Genomic DNA, 19,923 nt, shown 5'->3' on the forward strand with positions numbered 1-19,923 from the left:
TGAAATACAGTTTATGAATGGTATTGGCACTAAATGAATACAAAGCATTAAAATTTCAGCTACAATTTTTCAAAATATTCCAGTCCGAATTTCCTCTAGCAGTTTTCAAATCCCTACCTATTTTTTATCCAATTTTACAAAAAATTGAATGACGATTATACGAAAACATTTATAGTATTAAACTGCTTATATTGGCCTTAATCTGTTGGCATAAAATTAAATTTATGAGATCAATGATCAAAATTTTGAGATAAGGTGTCTTTTATCGTTTTTAAACATTTTTCAATAGGCCTATTTTTGCAATTCGTGCCATACGATTATTTTAATGAATAGGTGATGTAAAACCAACAGAAAATATGCAAAATTAAAAATGTTATAGCGGAAAACAACATTTGAAAAATTTAGTCCGAATTTCCTCTGTTTAGCTAAAAGTCTATTTTTGTTGCAGCCTAATTCCATAATATAGTCGAAATATCGAATTTTATGTCAATAATAATTCATTTCATAAATATTTTTTGTGTTAAGAACAAATTTTACTCATGACATTAAACTTTATAACAATCCGAATTTGAGAACTCAAACCCTGAGTAAACAACACCTTTAAGTAAACCACATCACCGTGTTTGTCATGATCATTATGTTTGTGATTGATGAAGGAGAAGTTACCAGCACAATACCAATAAGGCAACCGCAACCTCTAGGTCTTTCCGGCAGAGTTCGGAAAAACACCCGAGAATTTGTGATTGACCAATTCATGCATTTGGCACACCTTGCCGGCAGGTTCGGTCTTCACCGCCGTGAAATAAAGGTTACGGAATCGGTCGAGGTTTGCCGAATGGCACAATATATCTCACCTCGTCTTTTTCCGTCATTTGTTACGGTAATTGACCGAGCTAAATGTTACATTTCCCATCATTCCGCTCGTAATGGAATTGTGGGAAATTCAAACGGATCAAACCACCATTCTATGATTTATTCATGTACATCTATTTATGTACATAAGCACTCAGTTCAAAGATTTCACAGCTTTTGAGTTTATTTTAATAAAACCACCAGTGCGTTATAACTTACTAATATGCTTAAAAAATATTTTTAACCACAATGAAAAATACCATATTTATTTATTTTATTTTTTTGTGGAAACGCACCCTCTATATCGTCAGATTAATTGATGCGACCCCAAAAATTCGAATAAAAAAGTCCATTCTATTTCCAATGACGTGTAATAAAAGTACCCGGATGAAAACGTTGAAAAATTGTGTAAGGCATATTGGCCTTGGAACCGGGGGGGGGGGGGGTGGGGGGGTGGGGTGGGGGGGGCTTAGTCCATCCACTTTTTTGCAGAGCTATACCTAACCATAACCAAGGACCTTTGTTTGCTTGTCAAGAGTTTTTGATAAGTCTAGCGACCCCCCCCCCCCCCCCTCCACAATTTTCCTTGTATAGGCCTATTAATTTTTGTTAAAAACATATTATCATTTCTGTAAATATCTCCGTTCAAAAAGAAATGAGGTCTTTAAGAAGAAATGTGGGATTTTAACAGTAGGAAAAATCCGGTTATCGAAATGATGAAAATTTAGTTACTCCTATTGTATGGATAAGTTCTCCTACAGTTTTCAAGATAGGAAGTTGTTGCTTTACAGATCAATTGTACATATATATCAGAAATATGCATGATTACGTGGATTTTGATTGTTGCTTATTTATGCCAAAATATAAGATATACATTGAATTTTATTCATTTTTCTCACTTTCACGTGGATTCTCATTTTTGATAATTTATCTTTTATACTCTGTCCCGAGTTTTTGCTTTCACCACTTTTTGATTGATATTTCGAATTGACGATAATCATAAATACATTTGTGCTCGAATTACTTTCATCCACTAATATGAAAAATATCCAGATTATCTGCTTTGAAACGCCCCCTCTACCGCTTCAGGTTTCAATACGCATCCAAAAATAGAAAGTCTACGAGGATTTTGCATTGCATCAGCCATTAATAAGCCCGGATGATAACGTTGAAAAACTGCGCGAGGTATCCCGAGTACTTCCGAATGGCGAAAAGATCTAAACATTTCCCATTATACATCTCCGTCGTTTATAATTGTTCAAGGAAGATATCTTGGATATATTCCCCTTTATCGATTTCAACTGTATTTCTTTCACAGGTGTGTGTATTTTTCAAATCATCAAAAAGTGATGGAAGCAATAACTTGGGACAGACTATAAATTAAAAGTAAGGATGGTTAGACCTTGTCATTTTCTTGCAAAATATTGCAGATTTATACAGAGTATCCCATTTCTAGTGTTTGGTAGTGTTTAGCAATTTAGGGTCGACAAAATTGATCATGAATTCTGTTAAAACAGAACTCTGTTTGCTGTCACGTTGACATCTTTTCCCTTGTATAGATTTCAATTGTACTTCTTTGACAGGTAAGTATATTTTGTGAAAAACCGTAATGTCCGAGCACTTTGTTCCTCATATACTGTATAGATGGGATGAGGGACATCCCCAACCCGCATGGGATAATCCACATTACACAAATCTACACGATAAAGTTTCCGGAAAAAAAAGCTTATACCTCCCCGAAACAAAATCGTCTCACGGACCTACCCCCTCTCTCCGGAAATTACACGCCTATCTTATATATAAATCTTCCAAAGGACATGGGTCTGCTGAATATCTTGTGCGCACGCGCTGTTTCACATTACACACTGACAGTAGAAACGGTTTTCATCTTAAAACATGGACATCTGGTTTATCCTAGGTAGAATATATAGAGAGTGATTATCGTGCAAGGGCTTTCGATACGGGCCAGTGAAAACGTAATATGCTATAAATTTTGAATTTACATGGTGGGTGGAAATACGAACTTTAAAAAATAACAACTTGAATGTGGCATTTTTGCTTGTCTACCCATATATCGTGTTAGTAGTATACCTAAACTAATTTAATAACTGTTGATAATGGAATTCATCTGTAGCGTGTATAAACGACTTGTCTTCTTTTGACTAAGGGCAGATCTAGATCCGGTAAAGAGATAGCACTTGTCCGTATGGGTTGTTTTGGTCTGGTTGTTTTACAATACCTGTATACTCTTTGCCGTCTGTATGTAGCGTAAACTGTCAAACCCAGTTTATACTGAGCAGCTGGCACGTAGCATCGTGAAAAGTTTTTAACATTTCAACATTTCAATTTGTTCATTTTGACCTTCATGTAGGGGGAAGACTAAAACAGGCCTTGTCTGCTGCCTCATCATATTCAATGTATAATATATCAAATAACAAACAGAGCAAAACAAAACCCCATTCCCCAATCTTTAATTGAAATCCGTAGGTCCTAATTCGGATTGGGGGAGGGGGGTGTCAATTTTGATTAAAAGTCCTTAATATCATTTCAATTTTTTTATTGCCGCCCCAAAAAAGTTAATCTGTAGATGTTAAATGTATTCCTTATAATAAAAAAAAATACGAGAGAGAGAGAGAGAAAGAGAAAGAGAGAGAGAAAAAGAGAGAAAGAAAGAGAGACGTTATTACACAAAACATGACATAATGATTTATCAAGTCGTTTGTTAAATTGACAAGGTTATCGCAATTAAAGCCTTTTAGTACTTTGATTATTTATATTGACACGACGATTTATATTTTGAACACTACACCCCCCCCCCTTTTTTGGGGGGGGGGGGGGGGGTGAGCTCGAGGGGATACAAGATGTGCTATGAAATTGTGTATGTAGCCTCAGAGTTTGTGTTAAATATAAAACAAAAACCAGAATGGATTTATGCACAATATAATTCATGGCAAGCCAATTCATAGCTATCTTGACAACAATCCTAGAATATAACATGTAATCATTGTAGTCGTTTCTATATAAATATAAGGCCATATAAATAAATGAAGTTTTTGTCGCCAAAAAATATGTTTAACAGTTAAATTCACAGAACATCTTTTTTAGTTAGGTAGTAAAAATTAATAACAAGTTAACAATAAATAAATAGTAAAAAATTACTACAAACAATCGCCGAAAAAAAAAACCGCATTTTGAAAGAAAGATGCATGTTTTTATAAGAATTTTGATTTTTTAAATCTAAATTTATAATTCAAATTCAATTAGCAACTTAGTTTAAATTATGTTCTGACTATTTTATATCATATATTAGAACTTAACCTGCAGTGCGTATTTTTCATTATCATAGTACTATAATGTAAATTTTAGGAATATTTTTTTTTTTGTAAATCGCAGATCTAAAGTCAATTGCGTTACAATAATATTGTGTTCTTAATTATTTATTTCCGACCATGAAAGAAAAAACAACCGCTTAGACTACATGTATTCTAGTACCTTTAGCATGTGTATATAGTATTTGCGTGATAGCATGACGGTCCCTGTGGAAAATACTGTGTATTGTGTATGCTGATGCCACATTTTCTAACCTGGTCATAAATTTGATATTTTAATTATAGGACAGAATGCAATAAGCAATCGATTCACGGGCCACGTCGGGTTACCGGATATTTGACGTGAGAGCTGTGTAATGATGTCCAGCATCCGGGTCCTTGTGGATGTACGTCATGTCCAGCCACACGATCCAGGTAGGTCAGGGAGCAAACAGTAGCCGTCAGTGACGGGGGATATATAGAGTGATCAGAAGTTTATGTCATTTTAAATTAAAAAATAATTAAGAGCAGCCTGAATTGCAGCTATATACAGAGTATCTCAGTATCTCATCACAATGATCATTCTAGATTATTATATATAAAAAAAATTACAAATTCTTTTTTATGTCAGAATTTACAATACTATTTAAGCTGTTTATCTCTTTGGTCAAAGTAAAAAAATTAAATGATAAGATAAAAATGTCTACTGGCAACTAATACGTCGGTTCATATGTCGCTACTAACTCGTAGATACACTGGTATAGACCTCTGTACTTTGTTATATAAAACGAAATGAATGTTATTCAATTGATTTGAGAGAAAAGGTCCGTGTTGTGTTTTAAAAAATGAGTTCATGCAGGTTTCATTAGATATAAGTTTCAACGACCTAAATATTTTTTAAAACATCGATTGTGTTGATTGAGAGTTATTCTCTCATTGTCATATCGTGATCGAGCTGTTGTTTTACGAAAGGTCCTAGAATAACAATTCATGAAATTTGTTTACATGTACATGTATTGCATTTCGTTGACTAAAATAACAATAGCGAAAATAAAATGGAAACGACAATTTTTAACTCACTTTTTCTCAAAGTTGCATGCTTAAAATCACTATTTATGTTATTATTAAATATAAATTTGTTTATAAATATTAACATGCACTGCAAGTTTCAGTTCCATAGATACATGTACTATATATATACTTAATATTATATAATAATATATGTGAATAGAAGCAATTATATAATATATATTACATGGTGTATATAATTATGAAATTAATTAATAAAACATTAATTAACATCCTTATTCACAAACGTCAAATTCCGTTCCCATACTACAGCCGTAAAAGTTTTAGGGGGATACGATTATCTTTTTTCTCCCAGTGTCATACAAAACATAAGGAACGTGTGTTAAAAATCAAATTTATAGAAAAAAATGTATAAATGATTACATTGGCACAAACAAACTTTTATACAAAATCTGGCAAAGGTCTAATTGCATGACCATCATCTTAAATATTGTTTACATATAATGCAATTAGAAATGTTAACACAATAATGTAAATAAAGGCTATTATAGTTTTTCACTTTTTATGAGAAGAAATAATATTTAAATATCTCAATAGAATGTAAAATCTAAATACACTAAAGTCATATTTTGCACTACATTCACAATGACCCGGGTTTAGAAAATTAATATTAGATAAATAATTTTTATCAAGAATCAATAAAATTTTAATTATTTGGATTCAATAATTTTCTCGCAGAGATAAAAATTCGTTTTGTTTAAAAAAGACCGCGAATCACGTGAACAGCAAAACCCGCTCAAATTTTTGGCAAGGTAAATTGTATATTTATAAGATAATTTCTATTTTTGCATCAGATATCCGCATTCAGACATGGCCGCCATTGTTTTCTTCGTCACACGCACCCATTGATTTGGGTTAAAATGTTGTTGTTTTTGCATATTTTGCCGATTCGTACATTTGGTCTAAGTTCCAACCTTCTCATCCAGCAGAACACCGAGTCTCTTCGCAATAGTCATTGGACAGCGAAAAAAGCCCGGATGTACAGTAACAGCACATAATATTTAGACGCCATTTTGCCTGTACAAAAATAACGATAGCAATGCCTGATTGATTATTCGACAAGCGCTTGGATCGGGAAATATTTCTGCGAGCTGAATGTTTATAGGACAAAGATGGTAAGTTGATGTAAACACCAGCAGATGGTCGATCGATCGGAGTGGAAATTTAAAAATAATCGCGATTGTTTAAAGTAGGTCGCCGCTGTTTGCGAGGTCAGCAGCGGCAGCGCCGGGGATGTCGCGTTAAATTATCGAATTTCTTTACGGCGCGTTTTGACGCCAAAAGTAGACTCACATGATTTCGTTGCATGTTAGTGATTAACAGGGTGTATTGAGTTATAATTAATTGCTATTGATTAAAGTAATTAACTTTATAAACAACTTATATGTTTGCTTAATTAACGAACTTTCATCAACATTTAGGCCTATACGCATTTATAAGTTGTAAACTGTAGCAAAATGTTTTAGACGTTTTTACACAACTGACAAAGATCGTATGTGGTTCTGCAAATAAAAAACAATAATTGTAAAATGTTGGACTATTTATGTATACAGAATATCAGGAAATTTTAAGCAAAAGAAAAAAAAAGTAGATCTTAGTTTTTATATTACAGGTAACAGTTTGTCATTTATTTTATGTTAATAATATACTCTTGACCATTATAATAGACTATTGGTTTATAATCTGACACAGGTCAATATTATAGTAAAAAAAGAAAAAGGCAATGATAAGAAAAAACAGTTCCCTTCAATTTTAAATATTAAAATAAAGTATTGAAGGAGGATAACATTAACTCAATTGAAGATGTGTATTACAGAAGTAGGTAAAAGTTTGGGATAGGTTCCATATAGCATTTGGCAATTTATAATCACTGGCGTTACCTTGGACTCTATAGAGTAAATATTCTACCGAGAGAATTCCAAGATAAGTCCAGCTAGAAGACATGCTACATGCTTTATTATTTTAATAGCTTCTTAATAGGTTTATTTTGAATTTGACGTTGTTACACCAGTGAGCAGAATTTGTGGAATTTTTGTTTTAAAACTTGTTTGTTGACTCAGCAAAAGCAGCATAAGTTGATTTATATATCATATTAACTATTCTGGACAATATGAAAATTAGCTGTCATATTAAATCAGTAATATTGGTATCATAGTGGAAACAATCATGGCAAAATAATTCCAAAATACGCACCTATAATGATTGTCACTCAATATTTTTTTTTTTCAAGAGTTCATGTGTCATGATAAAGGAAATTAATAATTTAAATTTTAAGCAGCTTAGATATAGTTCATGTATGAAAATGAATTCATAAGATATAAAAAATAATGTAGGTTGAACTTGGTCACTTTTCCCCTATATGTGGAAGACTGTCAGGTTATGAGTAAAGGGGAGTTACTCCTACACATAAAAACAAATTAGACCAAAAAAATAGATAGTTTACCAAGCATAAATTTGTAGATTAATTTTGTTATAATAAATATGTGAAAAAATGTCCATGTCAATCAAAGCTGTCTTGTCCTTAAAATGGAGAGATAAATTTTTTTAAGGGGGGGGGGGGTTGGTGAAAAGACATGGTATTACTTGAAAAGGAACTAAAATATTTTCTTATAAAGCACATGCAACAAACACTTTTGTGGTGGGGATAAAGAGAAACTTTTGTTTGAGTGGACGGACGGGCCATAGAGACAGGGATGGTAAAGGTGTGTAAAGTCTACAGGAGTTGTAGACTATTAATGATTTAAGGTGTAACAAATCCCCAGGGTCGGTGGTGAGGTAATGGTCAGCCACAAAGCTGTTCTGTGTGATTTTAGGGGGCGTAAGAACATTGTGATTTTAGGGGGGGTGTAAGAACGACCATCTGGTCGAAATCAACAGGGGATCACTGCTCTCAGTAAATTGTTTCTCAGGCACACAGAGATAGTTTGGAGGGAAATGACACCTGAGTCATAAACACTAAATTAAGTAAGATAAGTGCATGAATCTCAGTGGATTGGTATACCACTAGTACTTATTGTTGGATATGTTAGAGGACAGAATTCTTTACATATGTCGCTGGTACTTCTTGTTTGACTTGAGAGATTTTTAAAGAGCACTGCTTGGCCATGAACTGATGGTGTACGTGGTATGTATGTCTTTGTGGAAGCAGGAAGGTGACTTGATTCAAATTGTAACTGCTCACTTCACAATTTCAGGAATTTCTGTCTGTTCTTCCCTGTTTCTTTAGATTTGACTGTAACTATAATTCACATTGTCCAGTATATTGCCTTTTCTACAGGTCTATAGTTATACTGGAACCCCTGTGATGAAATTACTTAACAGATCTCACAACATTTAACAAAGATGTAAATTTTATATTTCAGCAAATCTAGTATATTGCATAAGTTAGTGGTTAAGGTAATTATTTGTATATCATAAGATTATCAAGTTAGCATAATCTTAAGAGTAGTTCTTTTTTTGATATTTTTCAGAAGAAGGCCAAGATGCCAGAGGACACCAAACTACAGCATATCCCACAACCGTCCGAGGCGGCCAAATTACCCCAGTTACCTCCCCTGTCCATCGACACCATGACACAGGTCAGAAATCCCCCCCCCCCCCTCCCACACACACACACAAACACACACACCCCCACATCTCTCCCACACCTCCTCTCACATCCCCTCCCACACCCAAACCAATCCCCTCAAACATCTTCCCTAACCAAAGAGACCTTGACACAGGTCAGAAATCCCCCCCCCCCCTTCCCCCCAACACACACACACAAAATGCTTATTTGGCCATTTATCCTAATTGGTTAAATTCTCCAGGGAATTATTGGCATTTTTGGATTCCATGTGTCCTCAATTCTTCCCGTAACAGAGATAATAATTTGATTATATATGATAGGGCTATTTGTGGACAAAGGATTTCATTCTTTATCTTGATTTAAATCTTGTAATTATCATATCCTATTTTTGTATTGTAAACCATTGATCATGGATTAAGTCATCTGTAACATTTGGTTGGTTTAATAAAAAAAACAACAAAAACCCCCATAATACTACATGTACACATGTTGTTAGATTTCCTGATGATAACCCCATCTCTTCAGGTTTTGGGAAAAAAAACAAAATCATTTCATAACGTAATCACATTTTGATGGGGATTTTTTGCAACCAATTTAATTCTCCAAGTGTCTTCCTGCATGCATGTGTAAAAGAGTGATGAGATTGGAAGAGAGTTTCCTGCACATTCAAGAACTTCATAGATCTGACAAAAGATAAGATAGGACCAGGGATAATGGATTTTTCCCAGAGATATGTATGGTATATATAATAAATAGATGGTACTTGTCATTCTCTTTGTTCTACACACAAGGACCGTAGTACAACAGTTGGATCGCGGTAGTTGTAGGACCTGTATTCCACATAGGAAGTAGTTGGCTTTGAAATGCAGGTGCCCTGTTATAACTTTTATGGTTTTTTGGGGCTTTTGAACTAACAACTTTATTGTTGATATCATTGCAAACAGTTTAATGAAATATTGAAGAAAATGAGGAGGAGATAAATTTGTAAAATTTTGATCCTTTGTGTTTTTTGGTTTGTTTGATTTGGAGTTGGTCTGATTGACTAGTGTTTACCTGTGGACTGTGACGGTTCTCTCACCTGTTGTAGGTAGAGCTACAGGACTTTATCCCTCAGCTGGTCAGCATCATGATGTCCAATAAGGCCGGCCTCCACAGGAAGAACTCGCGGCCTGACTGGTGGCCACTACACCTTCCCTGGACGGGTACCAAGTCAGACCTACTGTATCAACAGGTATGAACTGATGGTACTTCATAATGTATCAACAGGTATGTACTGATGGTACTTTATAATGTATCAACAGGTATGTACTGATGGTACTTCATAATGTATCAACAGGTATGTACTAATGGTACTACATAATGTATCAACAGGTATGTACTGATGGTACTTCATAATGTATTAACAGGTATGCAGGGTTGTCTCTAAAAATTGAAGTAGAAGGGAGAAATAAATAAGTAGAAGGGGTTCTGGGGGTCTAGCTTATAGCTAGATTGTGTTTGAAATGCAATAATAGCACGGTAATTACGCCACTTTAGGCGGGGAAATTCCCCGCCTCCCGGGTCTTAGAGACAACCCTGGGTATGTACTGATGGTACTTCATAATGTATCAACAGGTATGTAATAATGGTACTTCATAATGTATTAACAGGTATGTACTGATGGTACTTTATAATGTATCAACAGGTATGTACTGATGGTACTACATAATGTATTAACAGGTATGTACTGATGGTACTTCATAATGTATCAACAGGTATGTACTGATGGTATTCATAATGTATTAACAGGTAAGTACTGATGGTACTTCATTAACAGGTAAGTACTAGACTATCTAGACATGATCTCTCCTGAACAGGCGCCAAGACAGGCCTATTGTATCAACAGGTATTATTTACTAATGCTACTATGTACTTTACTGTTTCAACAGGGAAGTACTTGCAGTATATACTTGCCGCTAAGTATGTGTCACTTATGAGTCAGACATACTTTCTGAGCTGACATTTCCAGGATTTTTTGAAGTCTGTAGAAATATAGCCATTTTGTCTAGTCTTGTGAGATTTGCTCCTCTATTTTTGTTGTTTTTGGTATTTTTCAGAGTAATTGGTCTGAACCATTGAGAGACGCAATAAAGAAGTGCTACCGCCACATGGGACAAGAAAAGTTGTTACAGGTCAACAGGTGTGACAGCAAACAGGTGAGAGAAAACGTTAGGATAACTATGTCACCCCAATAATTACAGCTGTATCTGTAAACAAAGGAAATACTCCAACACCTCCAAACTTTATGTGTGTAGACCTACTATGAAATGAATGCTTGTTAGCCATTGTCTTTACATTTCCCAAACTTTGTGTTTGTAGACATCCCTCCACGGTAAACCTGTGGACCGTTTGGACCCCTCCCCCAGCTACTACACTGGACCCTCCCCCCACAACCACAGTAAGATCTCTGTCTGCAGGCATTGGTCCTATACAATCAGTTCTCTTTCATATAGATGATAAGAATTTAGTTTTGATTTTTGTTCATAGCTAATTGACTATTTAAGAATCTAATGAAGTTCTCTAACTTTATGATAATATGATATTTTAGAGTGTAGCAAAAATATGCCAAGACATTGTGGATTTGCAATGTAATGTTTAAAGCTTCCCACACACCTTTCCTCTCTGTACTGATGAACTGATAATGTACCATTATGTCATTGTTTCAGATAAGAGGCCGTGTCAGTATGCAGAGATCTACATCTGTTACTTCTGTGAGCACGAGTTCTCGGACAGGACTCAAATGAGGGAGCACCAAGCCCTGTGTCAGGAGCGACCTCCCCAACTCCAGGAGGCCATGAAGATACCACCCCAGCCCTCTGACTCCACCCAGGGGCCCCCTCAAATGAGCCCCATCAAACTGTCCCTCAGTTATAAGACCCCCAGGGGCCCCAAAGACGGCTTCATCAAGATGTTTAATCTGGTGCCCAAACAGAAGGCGGACAAGATTCTAGCGCGACACAGGAACAGCCTGGACGTTGAGTGTGAGGAGTTGGATTACTCTGTACCGGACACGCCCATCTCCCCCACAACCCCACGGACACCCAAGTCCCTGATATCGCAGCTCAGTCGAGAGGAAGGCCCTGCCTCCCGAAAGAGGCTCAGTTACTCGCAGCCTGGGGATAACGAGGACCGGGAAAGCGTGATCAGTGGATGCAGTGAAGACGCAGAGGAGAAGGCAACCCAGAAAGGAAAGTCTCTGTTAGCCATCGATATCTCCTCCCTGCTCGGACAGAGGATTCAAAAACACGTCAAAGCAGACTCATTTATTCAGGTGATTGGGGACTCGGAATCATTTTGCAAAACGCCAGTCAAAAACTCTTTCTATGAAAAGCTACGCAACAGAACTATAACCTTCCCACTATCATATAAACCGCGGCGAAAACACGATGGGAAATTTGTGCATAAGTATGGTTTCAACAGCAAACAGAAAAAGGAGATAAAGAAGAGGCTGAAGTCAGGACTCAGCAAAGAGAGTAGAGAGCTTTTGAGAAGTTTACCCAAGTGTTCAGTGGATGTGGCCAGGCTTACAAACTGGGAACTCAGACGATACCTGTCTAAACACTCCTATAGAAAACTTATGAACATAAAACCCACAGCCAGTGTGTCTGATTCAGAATTCCCAAAGGAACCCCTTCTTATGTCTAAAAATGTGGATAAACTTCTTGGTCTGAAGAAAAGGTCTGAGTTGAATGAAACGAAGCTGAATCAGTTGGCTCCAGTGAATGTAGTGTCAGAGGACGCCAATGCAGAGATCACAAAGCATAAGTTGACCCTGTACCGCTGTCTGTTGTCTGATCTAGCTGCTGTGCAGTCCAATCTGAAGAAAAACAAGACAACCAAGGCAATCCAGCAGTCTCTGACACTCAAACTAAAGCAGACGCCAACAGATGGGCACATCTCAGTGAAGAAAGAGAAGATTGCGATTCCTCCAGTAAAATCCTCCACACCACTCATACAACCCTCATGGGCACCTCATGGAAACAAATTGAAGAAGAGACAATCAGGGAATCGGTCAGTCGACAACATCTCCATCATCTCAATTTCTTCTGATGAGGAATCGGTCAACTCCCGTTGCTGCGCGGCTTGTAGGAAGAAGAAGCTTGGCCTTTGTTCAGCGGACTTGTCTCTGATGCATTGCTCCTCCTCCACTACGCCGCCCTTGAGTGTGTCCCCCACAAGTTCGGTGTCCGTCACCCCTCAGGTCTCCCCCTGCAGTTGTATTTCTTCCCCAGAGTCTGAAAAATCTCTCGGTTTAAATCTGTCCCCCACACCTGACCTAGTCCAGTGGCACGTTAAGTCTCGTACATTTCAGACTTCCAAAGGCAAACCCAGCTCTAAACCCTTACTCAAAACGGCTATAGAAACGCCAGTGTCGGCCTCGGTCTTTCAGAAAACAAGACAAAGAGAGATGAACTCTCAAAGTAAGCAGAATGTTTCAGTCTCCCAGAAGACTCCAGTGAAGAAATCTCTCAGTGTGTCCAAACTAAGAACCTCTCCTAGAAAATCATCTCAACAGCAGCCATCAGAGGGGAGTGGGCAGAGTCAAACCAAAGAAAAGAACAGAAGTATTGAAAAAGAAGTAGCTCCACAGGAAAATAGGCTTGGTGCCAAAGCAACTGTTTCCACTAAAACTTCAGCTGAAAAGTCGACTCCAGTTACAAAACAAACCATGTCACAAAAAACCTCACCCAGAAAATCTCCCATGAAAAAGTTGGACACCGGGAATAATCTGATAATCAAGACGAGATCAAAGGCCGGACTTCCACTGAAGAGGTCAAAGAGAATCATGTCTTCAGCTGCTCAGAGCAGTCCCAAAAAGCCTAGAATGGATTCCAAGTAGATTTCAGGGTCGATCAAATGTACAGTGGTATAGGTCTGTGCAAAAACCGACAGGAACAAAATAAGCTTTGCATTACATTCCTTTTGAATGTGTTTGATGAAGTTTGATAAAGTAAATATGTGTTCATCATGAATGGAAGAAAAGGACTGCCACTTTCAGACTTGTGTATGTTACAGTTGGGTATACTGTATTAATGACAGATGCAATAAGAACCAATAATTCCTCTGCTTTGATCTCGGTGTGGAAATCTCAAAGGATGAAATAAGTGTGGATCTTAAACTGATCTTTATTCAAAGCCAAAGTCTGTTACATTTTACTGATTTTTAAACTGTATCTGAGATATAGGATGTCTGTTATTTTTTAACTGTGAGAGCTCTGTAAATGAGAATCAATTGTCATGATTGTTCCTTGCTAGATAGATAGAATGACTTTTTGTCAATGAGAGATAGAATTGACCTTTGTATTTGATAGCTTTTGGCAGCGAGATATTTGTTCAGAGAGCTACATGATCTGCTGCTGGAGAGTCTGTGTGTCTGTTAGAACTGTGTATGGAACTCAGTCACTGTTAACAAAAGTGTGTTCATTAGTTAGATGTAGTCATTGTACACCACCATTAGTGAAATAGCTCTTTTTTTGTGTGCAAGATCAAATTTGTTTCTCCACTTGTTGTATACCATATCCATTTTCTTTCCATGAAAGGTCCTTGTTTTGTGGATACATTTTTAAAATAGTGCTTTTATGATGGTGCTCCATTAAGAGAGAGAGAGAGAGAGAGAGATTGTCATGGAAACTGAGTCTGATTAGGAAAAACTGGGAAAGAAGACTAATTGTGTCTGTGAACAATTTTTTTCCTGCTGTTTTCAGTGTGTATATGTAAATGTAAACTGTGGAAGGATCTCTCTTCAGCAGATTGTTTTGTTTTTCTGCGTTCTCTTGACGTTGTTATACAGTACATTTGAACAAATTGAATTCTTCCACTAATTTCATAACGTTAAAGTGAATGAATAACAAAATGTTGCCAAAATCACTCAGAGAGTAGATATTTAGTTACCAATTTTAAATTGGGTCATTTGTTGCTTTTAAGAATCCTTTTTATGTTAGATTACTCTCTTTTTTCTGAATTTAAACTGCAATGCCAAAGTAGGGTCCTCAAAGGGGGAGTTTTTCCCTGGTTGGGTCTGGTATACTGTAAAGCAACATCTATTCTCTTGCGAGAAAGTTTCATGAGGTTCTTGAGAGCCTCGTTGTCATGAATATTTCTTGGCCCGAACCACTCTTTGTCGCATGGTTGTTACAACAACAAGACTGTGAATAAGGCTTGGTCGGGAAAATTAGTTGTCACAAACCACCTTATCCCGAGTAAATCATGAAATTTAGTCGCAGCGAATAATAGTTGGTTTACAGTATTGTGTCAAATCTGAAGAAAAATTGATTGATAAGCATTAATTGATCTGTTTTAATGAAGAATATACACTCATGCTTCCCCACCCTCAACAATCAAAGTTGATCGACTTCAGTGTGATAGACTGTGATGAATGTTTGTTGAAGTTATGTTCCATTGTGTGTTATTTTATTGAGATTATCCGTTGTAGAGGTTGTAAGATGATTGTACACATGTAGCTGGATATCTGTTCTTATGTTGGGCATTACTGGTACTAGTTGTCTGTTTCTGTAGTCACGAGTGATTCATGCGCTTGTTAGATTTTTTTTGTGTATTTCCCCTGTATTCCCCCCCCCCCCCCATTATCCCTTACAAAGCTCCACTTTTTCTGTGGACATAAAGCTGACATTTTGTTTCATTTATTGCACACAAAGTGTACCATTCCTCCATGATCCTCTCATGTACCATTAAATGTTACAGTCATATATCATCATGTACCATTAAATGTTACAGTCATATATCATCAAAAGTTCCATAAGGCCTAACAAAAAAAATTGTGTGTTTAGGGTAACATTGATGAAAAAATTAGGTTAGGTAGGTAGGGATTTTTTTTTATTTTATCATATATTTTTTTGTATGAATCCTAAGAATGTTTGTTTGTTTCATATTTAAAAACGTATTTTTTATTGGAAATAAGATAAAATCACAATCGGATAAAATCAGACATCTATTACACTGTAATAGACTGTAATACAGTGTTTTCCCCAGAAAATTTTTGAAGCATGGAGGGGGGAAGTTTGTCAGAGTAAGTGCGAGGTGCGGCATTAAAGCGCCTAAGCCGGCGAAATCACTGTGTGTAATAGTATAACCATTTGATAAAACGTACTACATGATATGTACTATAACTGATGCATTTTCATGAAATCTACATCAACAAGTATCATTTCAATTCATAATTATATTTTAATATCTGTGTATATTTAATATACAATTTCTCTGGTTTTTTTCTGGCAAAACTAATAACATTTTTTTTCAAAATCAGTTTTTTAAAAGGTTGGTCCTCACAAGTTTTCACAAAAAACAAGAAATATAGATTCACATGGCAGTTCAATATCAGCTTCTGTCCCACTCCTTAATTCTTCTACATATTAAGAGATTTTTTTAGGGGGTGTTGAACAAGAAATAGGCAGAACAAGTCCATACAATTACAGCAAACTTGATTCAACTTATTCTGGGCAGTTAATATTTCTTGTTTAAATTGGGGGTCCATATGAAAGTTTCTGTGATATCTTGACACCAGTCCCCTTCCCCGTTTATGTGTATGTACACAGTCAATCATTTTCATAGGCATACAATATACGATGTTTCTAGTCATGTGACATCGCTTCCGTGCATTTCTGCAAATAACTGTAGTTTTTTCTTTCTTTATTATGTACATTTTTTCAAGTTTCCAATATCCTTGCGGCAAATAAAGAGTTCAAGCATATCGAATCCAAGCTAACTCCATCGAGTGAACATTGTGCTATTTTTAGATTTTGGAAAATCCACAACATTCGATAATGGCGGAGATGTCGAAAAAAGCACATTATATTAAAACAAGAAGTAATCACGTCTCTATTTATGCATTAATCACCAATTAATAAACTCAGTTTTAATATATCTTAATCATAAGCTAAGTCCTTAAACCGTAAACAACGTGTGCCCCCTTGCTGAGATCGATGTCGAAATTAACTGCGCTCACTGCGGGTGCAAGTGTTTTTCCTGAAGTTTGAGCGGAGAAACGACAACTTTATATCTACTAATTACAGTTAAGATGTGTAATAATTGGAAAAAGAATTTTGCTTTGAAATAAACATGCATAGCGGGAAGCATGGCGGCATTGTGTGATGCATGGCGGGGGATCTTCAATGCATGGCGGTACCGCCATGCAAAATCGGCCTGGGGAAATTTTTAAAACACTGTCTAAAAATGGTAGGATCGGGCCATTTTTGTAGGTTAGGTCGGGTTACCCGAAACACAAAATTTTTTTTGTTAGGCCTAAGAGTAGACGAGGACTCTGAGGAGTGAATGGGTGTGTAAGTCCTTCCATTATCAACTCTGTACATCCTGTCGAGTGTACAACTCGCTATGTGATAACGCATCCTCTTGGTGCTCTGTATATACTAGGCAGAATCATGACAGCCAGGTCCATGAGATATGTCCACCCCTAGCCATTAGCTGCCGACATCTTATCTTCAAGAACTCTAACATTTCTGAGTGGTAGAAAATATTATTTTTTGCATAAGCTTGTCAATATGGTTATATATCATATGATTATATTGAGTAAGTATCTGCCATTAGAAGGTGGTTAAGATATAGAAAAGTTCCAGGGTGTTGTTTTTGTACAAGTTGTGTACAAGAAAACTAACTTGAATTGTAAGTTTATACTGCATCAGTAGTTGCCAGTAATTCTGTAATATTTTGTACACCCACCATCCATCATTTGTAAATACCATTGTTTGAACATTTGCATGCATTTTTTCATAGAACAAAGCCATGTGTTGATAGGTTTAAAATATTTGTGAAAAAAGCTTATTTTTCTATTTCCTGTATATAAGTGTACAGTGAATGTGTCTGAGTTTCTGAGAGGCTTCAAGTATAAATACTCCCGTGCCATAGGGTTGTAACCAAAACAGAGGACAGCTGTGCTTTCATAGAACATCAAATCATTTCTAATCATTCACTTCAGTATTTATATCTCCAATTTCCTTTCATGGACTTGTGTTTATCATTTTTACCAGAATAATGTTCCTCAAAATAGAAGGAGGTTTGTCACAAATTTCATGAATCGTGATTTGTGATTAGAAAAAGAGGTTTGGAGTGGGGGGTGGAGGGCTTATGGTATAGTTTTTGGACATGGGGAGGTGACCTAAAAGTCAACATCCAACCACGGGATAGAGGAGTCATTATTTGTTTCATTTGCCATTCAACAGAGTAGCCATAGTTTCATTTTGTTTGATGAACAACAGGGAAGATTGATGCATGGGTTTTGGTTTATAATTAATTTGGAGTACTTGGCAATTTGGAGAGAGTGTGGTTGTTATGTTCTGTAATTGCATGTACAATCTGTTTTTCATGTTTTAAAAAAAAGTTATATGATGCAGCATTTAATCTTGGGCCATAACAGACATAATATCGTAATCGTGATTAATCAACTTCCCGCATTCTTGTGTTGGTCATCATAGGTGTCTGGGTGCAATAAAATCTTCTTCCGAGATCTCCATGACTATGCTAGAAAACATTCAGTCCTGATGTATTCAACCATTGTTCACTGGTTTCTGCTCCATTTTAATTATTTTCTGTTTTACTGATTTTATATCTAAAGGAATTTTTAGTTTTGAATTAAACTTTTGTTTTACAAATGTATGAAACATTAACATGTTATATGAAATTTTAGTTTTGTCATCAAATACAGGTAGATTGTGTTTTTAACCATTGGAATATATTGACTTATCAACCTGATGTTATACTGTAGAAGAGTGATTGCTTCATCAAGAATATATTTTTAATTATGAACTCTCAACAAATTTGCCTGTTATCAATTTTAACTGCTTGACAATGTCTGCTCAGAATAAAGCAGCTGTCGTCCACTCTAACTGTCTGTGTTTGTCTTTATTCAACAGCTTCATATTTTGGGGTTTTTTTTAACATCTTTTACATTTTAAGCGAATCTTTAAAGAAACACCGCTTGTGGCTTAACTCTTGATACATGCTCGGAATATTTTGTGATTTAATTAATACATATATAACAGTAACTTGTTTCAAGGGGTCGGATCAGGTCGAGTTGCAAGGTGCAGATCATCAGATCAAACGAGACACTCTTTGGATCAAGTTACTGTCTTAATGATAAATTTATTATACACCCTTGTCTATTATTCGATCTTTTTAAAATGAACTGAATGACGTTTATTTATATAACAAAACTATTTTGAAACAAATTCTTTTAAAACATGCTAAAATACAGATGGTACTTAATGCTTACTACATCATCATTTTCAGAGAGAGGTGATACGGAATTGGAAAACCACAATGTGGTGATCCGAAAAATCAGATCACCCTGTAAAATTGACAGTATGAAGAAGGGAAAATTGATGGGTGTATAATAAATCTCTTTTATATGAGCATAGTCTCTAATCTATGGTTGAATCCCTGACCATGAATTTCAATACTTCGGTGGAGGGTTTCATGGAATTCATAAACACTTGTATCTGAGAGGAGGAAATTTTGCAATTTGAATTTCATAATTTACATTCTGCTTGAACCTTTACATCAAAATGATAATATATGTAATTGTACAGGTAGGTTTAGGAATTTAAAAAGTAATACAAGTATTGTTGATGCCCAGCCACAAACAAAAACTAACTCTAATACCGATCTTTCATAACTGGGGGAAACAAAGCTCTAAACTTTAGTTTTCAAGGTCAGCCGTCATGGTAAAACCCAGCACTGATAACTTAGTTGTGGTTTTAGTCTTGAAATGGAATCCTTGTGTTCGTCTGATTCAAATTGATGGCTTACATACAGAAATTTAAATGCATATATTAATGTAAGTCCTGGGGATATAAAAAGTTCTTTTTTATAAAAATTGAAAAGTTTTTAGTCACTTGAGTTGCCATATGAAAAATGGAAAATGAGATTTAACATCCTTTCAATGGAAAAGTCAATCTTACATAACCAGTTTTCATGTAGTACTTTTAAAGAACATTTCAAAAATTTCACATCAGGCATGAGGAAAATAAGGTTTTAAAACAAAACAATGCTGTGACCTTGAGGTTGAGTGACCTTGGTCTGTGATGGAACACTGAAC

General features: G+C 36.0%; 1 protein-coding gene across 2 annotated transcripts; it reads left to right on the forward strand.

The window, feature by feature from the left end:
* Positions 1–4,546: 4,546 nt before the first annotated feature.
* Positions 4,547–18,712, forward strand: LOC105320102 (uncharacterized). Of its 2 annotated transcripts, none has more exons than XM_066080849.1 (7): positions 4,547–4,595; positions 8,720–8,827; positions 9,905–10,048; positions 10,914–11,012; positions 11,176–11,254; positions 11,523–15,616; positions 17,120–18,712. In XM_066080849.1, exons 1-6 carry the CDS (start codon positions 4,566–4,568, stop codon positions 13,694–13,696), a joined length of 2,634 nt encoding a protein of 877 aa, XP_065936921.1. In that variant the 5' UTR covers positions 4,547–4,565; the 3' UTR covers positions 13,697–15,616; positions 17,120–18,712. The 2 variants fall into 2 exon arrangements, with proteins under 2 accessions (XP_065936921.1, XP_065936922.1); XM_066080850.1 differs by lacking the exon at positions 4,547–4,595 and adding an exon at positions 6,082–6,364.
* The last annotated feature ends 1,211 nt before the right edge of the window (positions 18,713–19,923 follow it).

Source organism: Magallana gigas, chromosome 4, assembly GCF_963853765.1.
Source record: "Magallana gigas chromosome 4, xbMagGiga1.1, whole genome shotgun sequence".
Taxonomy (NCBI): domain Eukaryota; kingdom Metazoa; phylum Mollusca; class Bivalvia; order Ostreida; family Ostreidae; genus Magallana; species Magallana gigas.

Bases quoted from the DNA above. Each gene is read 5' to 3' on its own strand.
- LOC105320102 (XM_066080849.1), top strand. From the start codon at position 4,566: ATGTACGTCATGTCCAGCCACACGATCCAG. The intron at 4,596-8,719 runs GTAGGTCAGGGA...GATATTTTTCAG, and splicing joins TGTCCAGCCACACGATCCAG to AAGAAGGCCAAGATGCCAGA. The intron at 11,255-11,522 runs GTAAGATCTCTG...TCATTGTTTCAG, and splicing joins ACCCTCCCCCCACAACCACA to ATAAGAGGCCGTGTCAGTAT.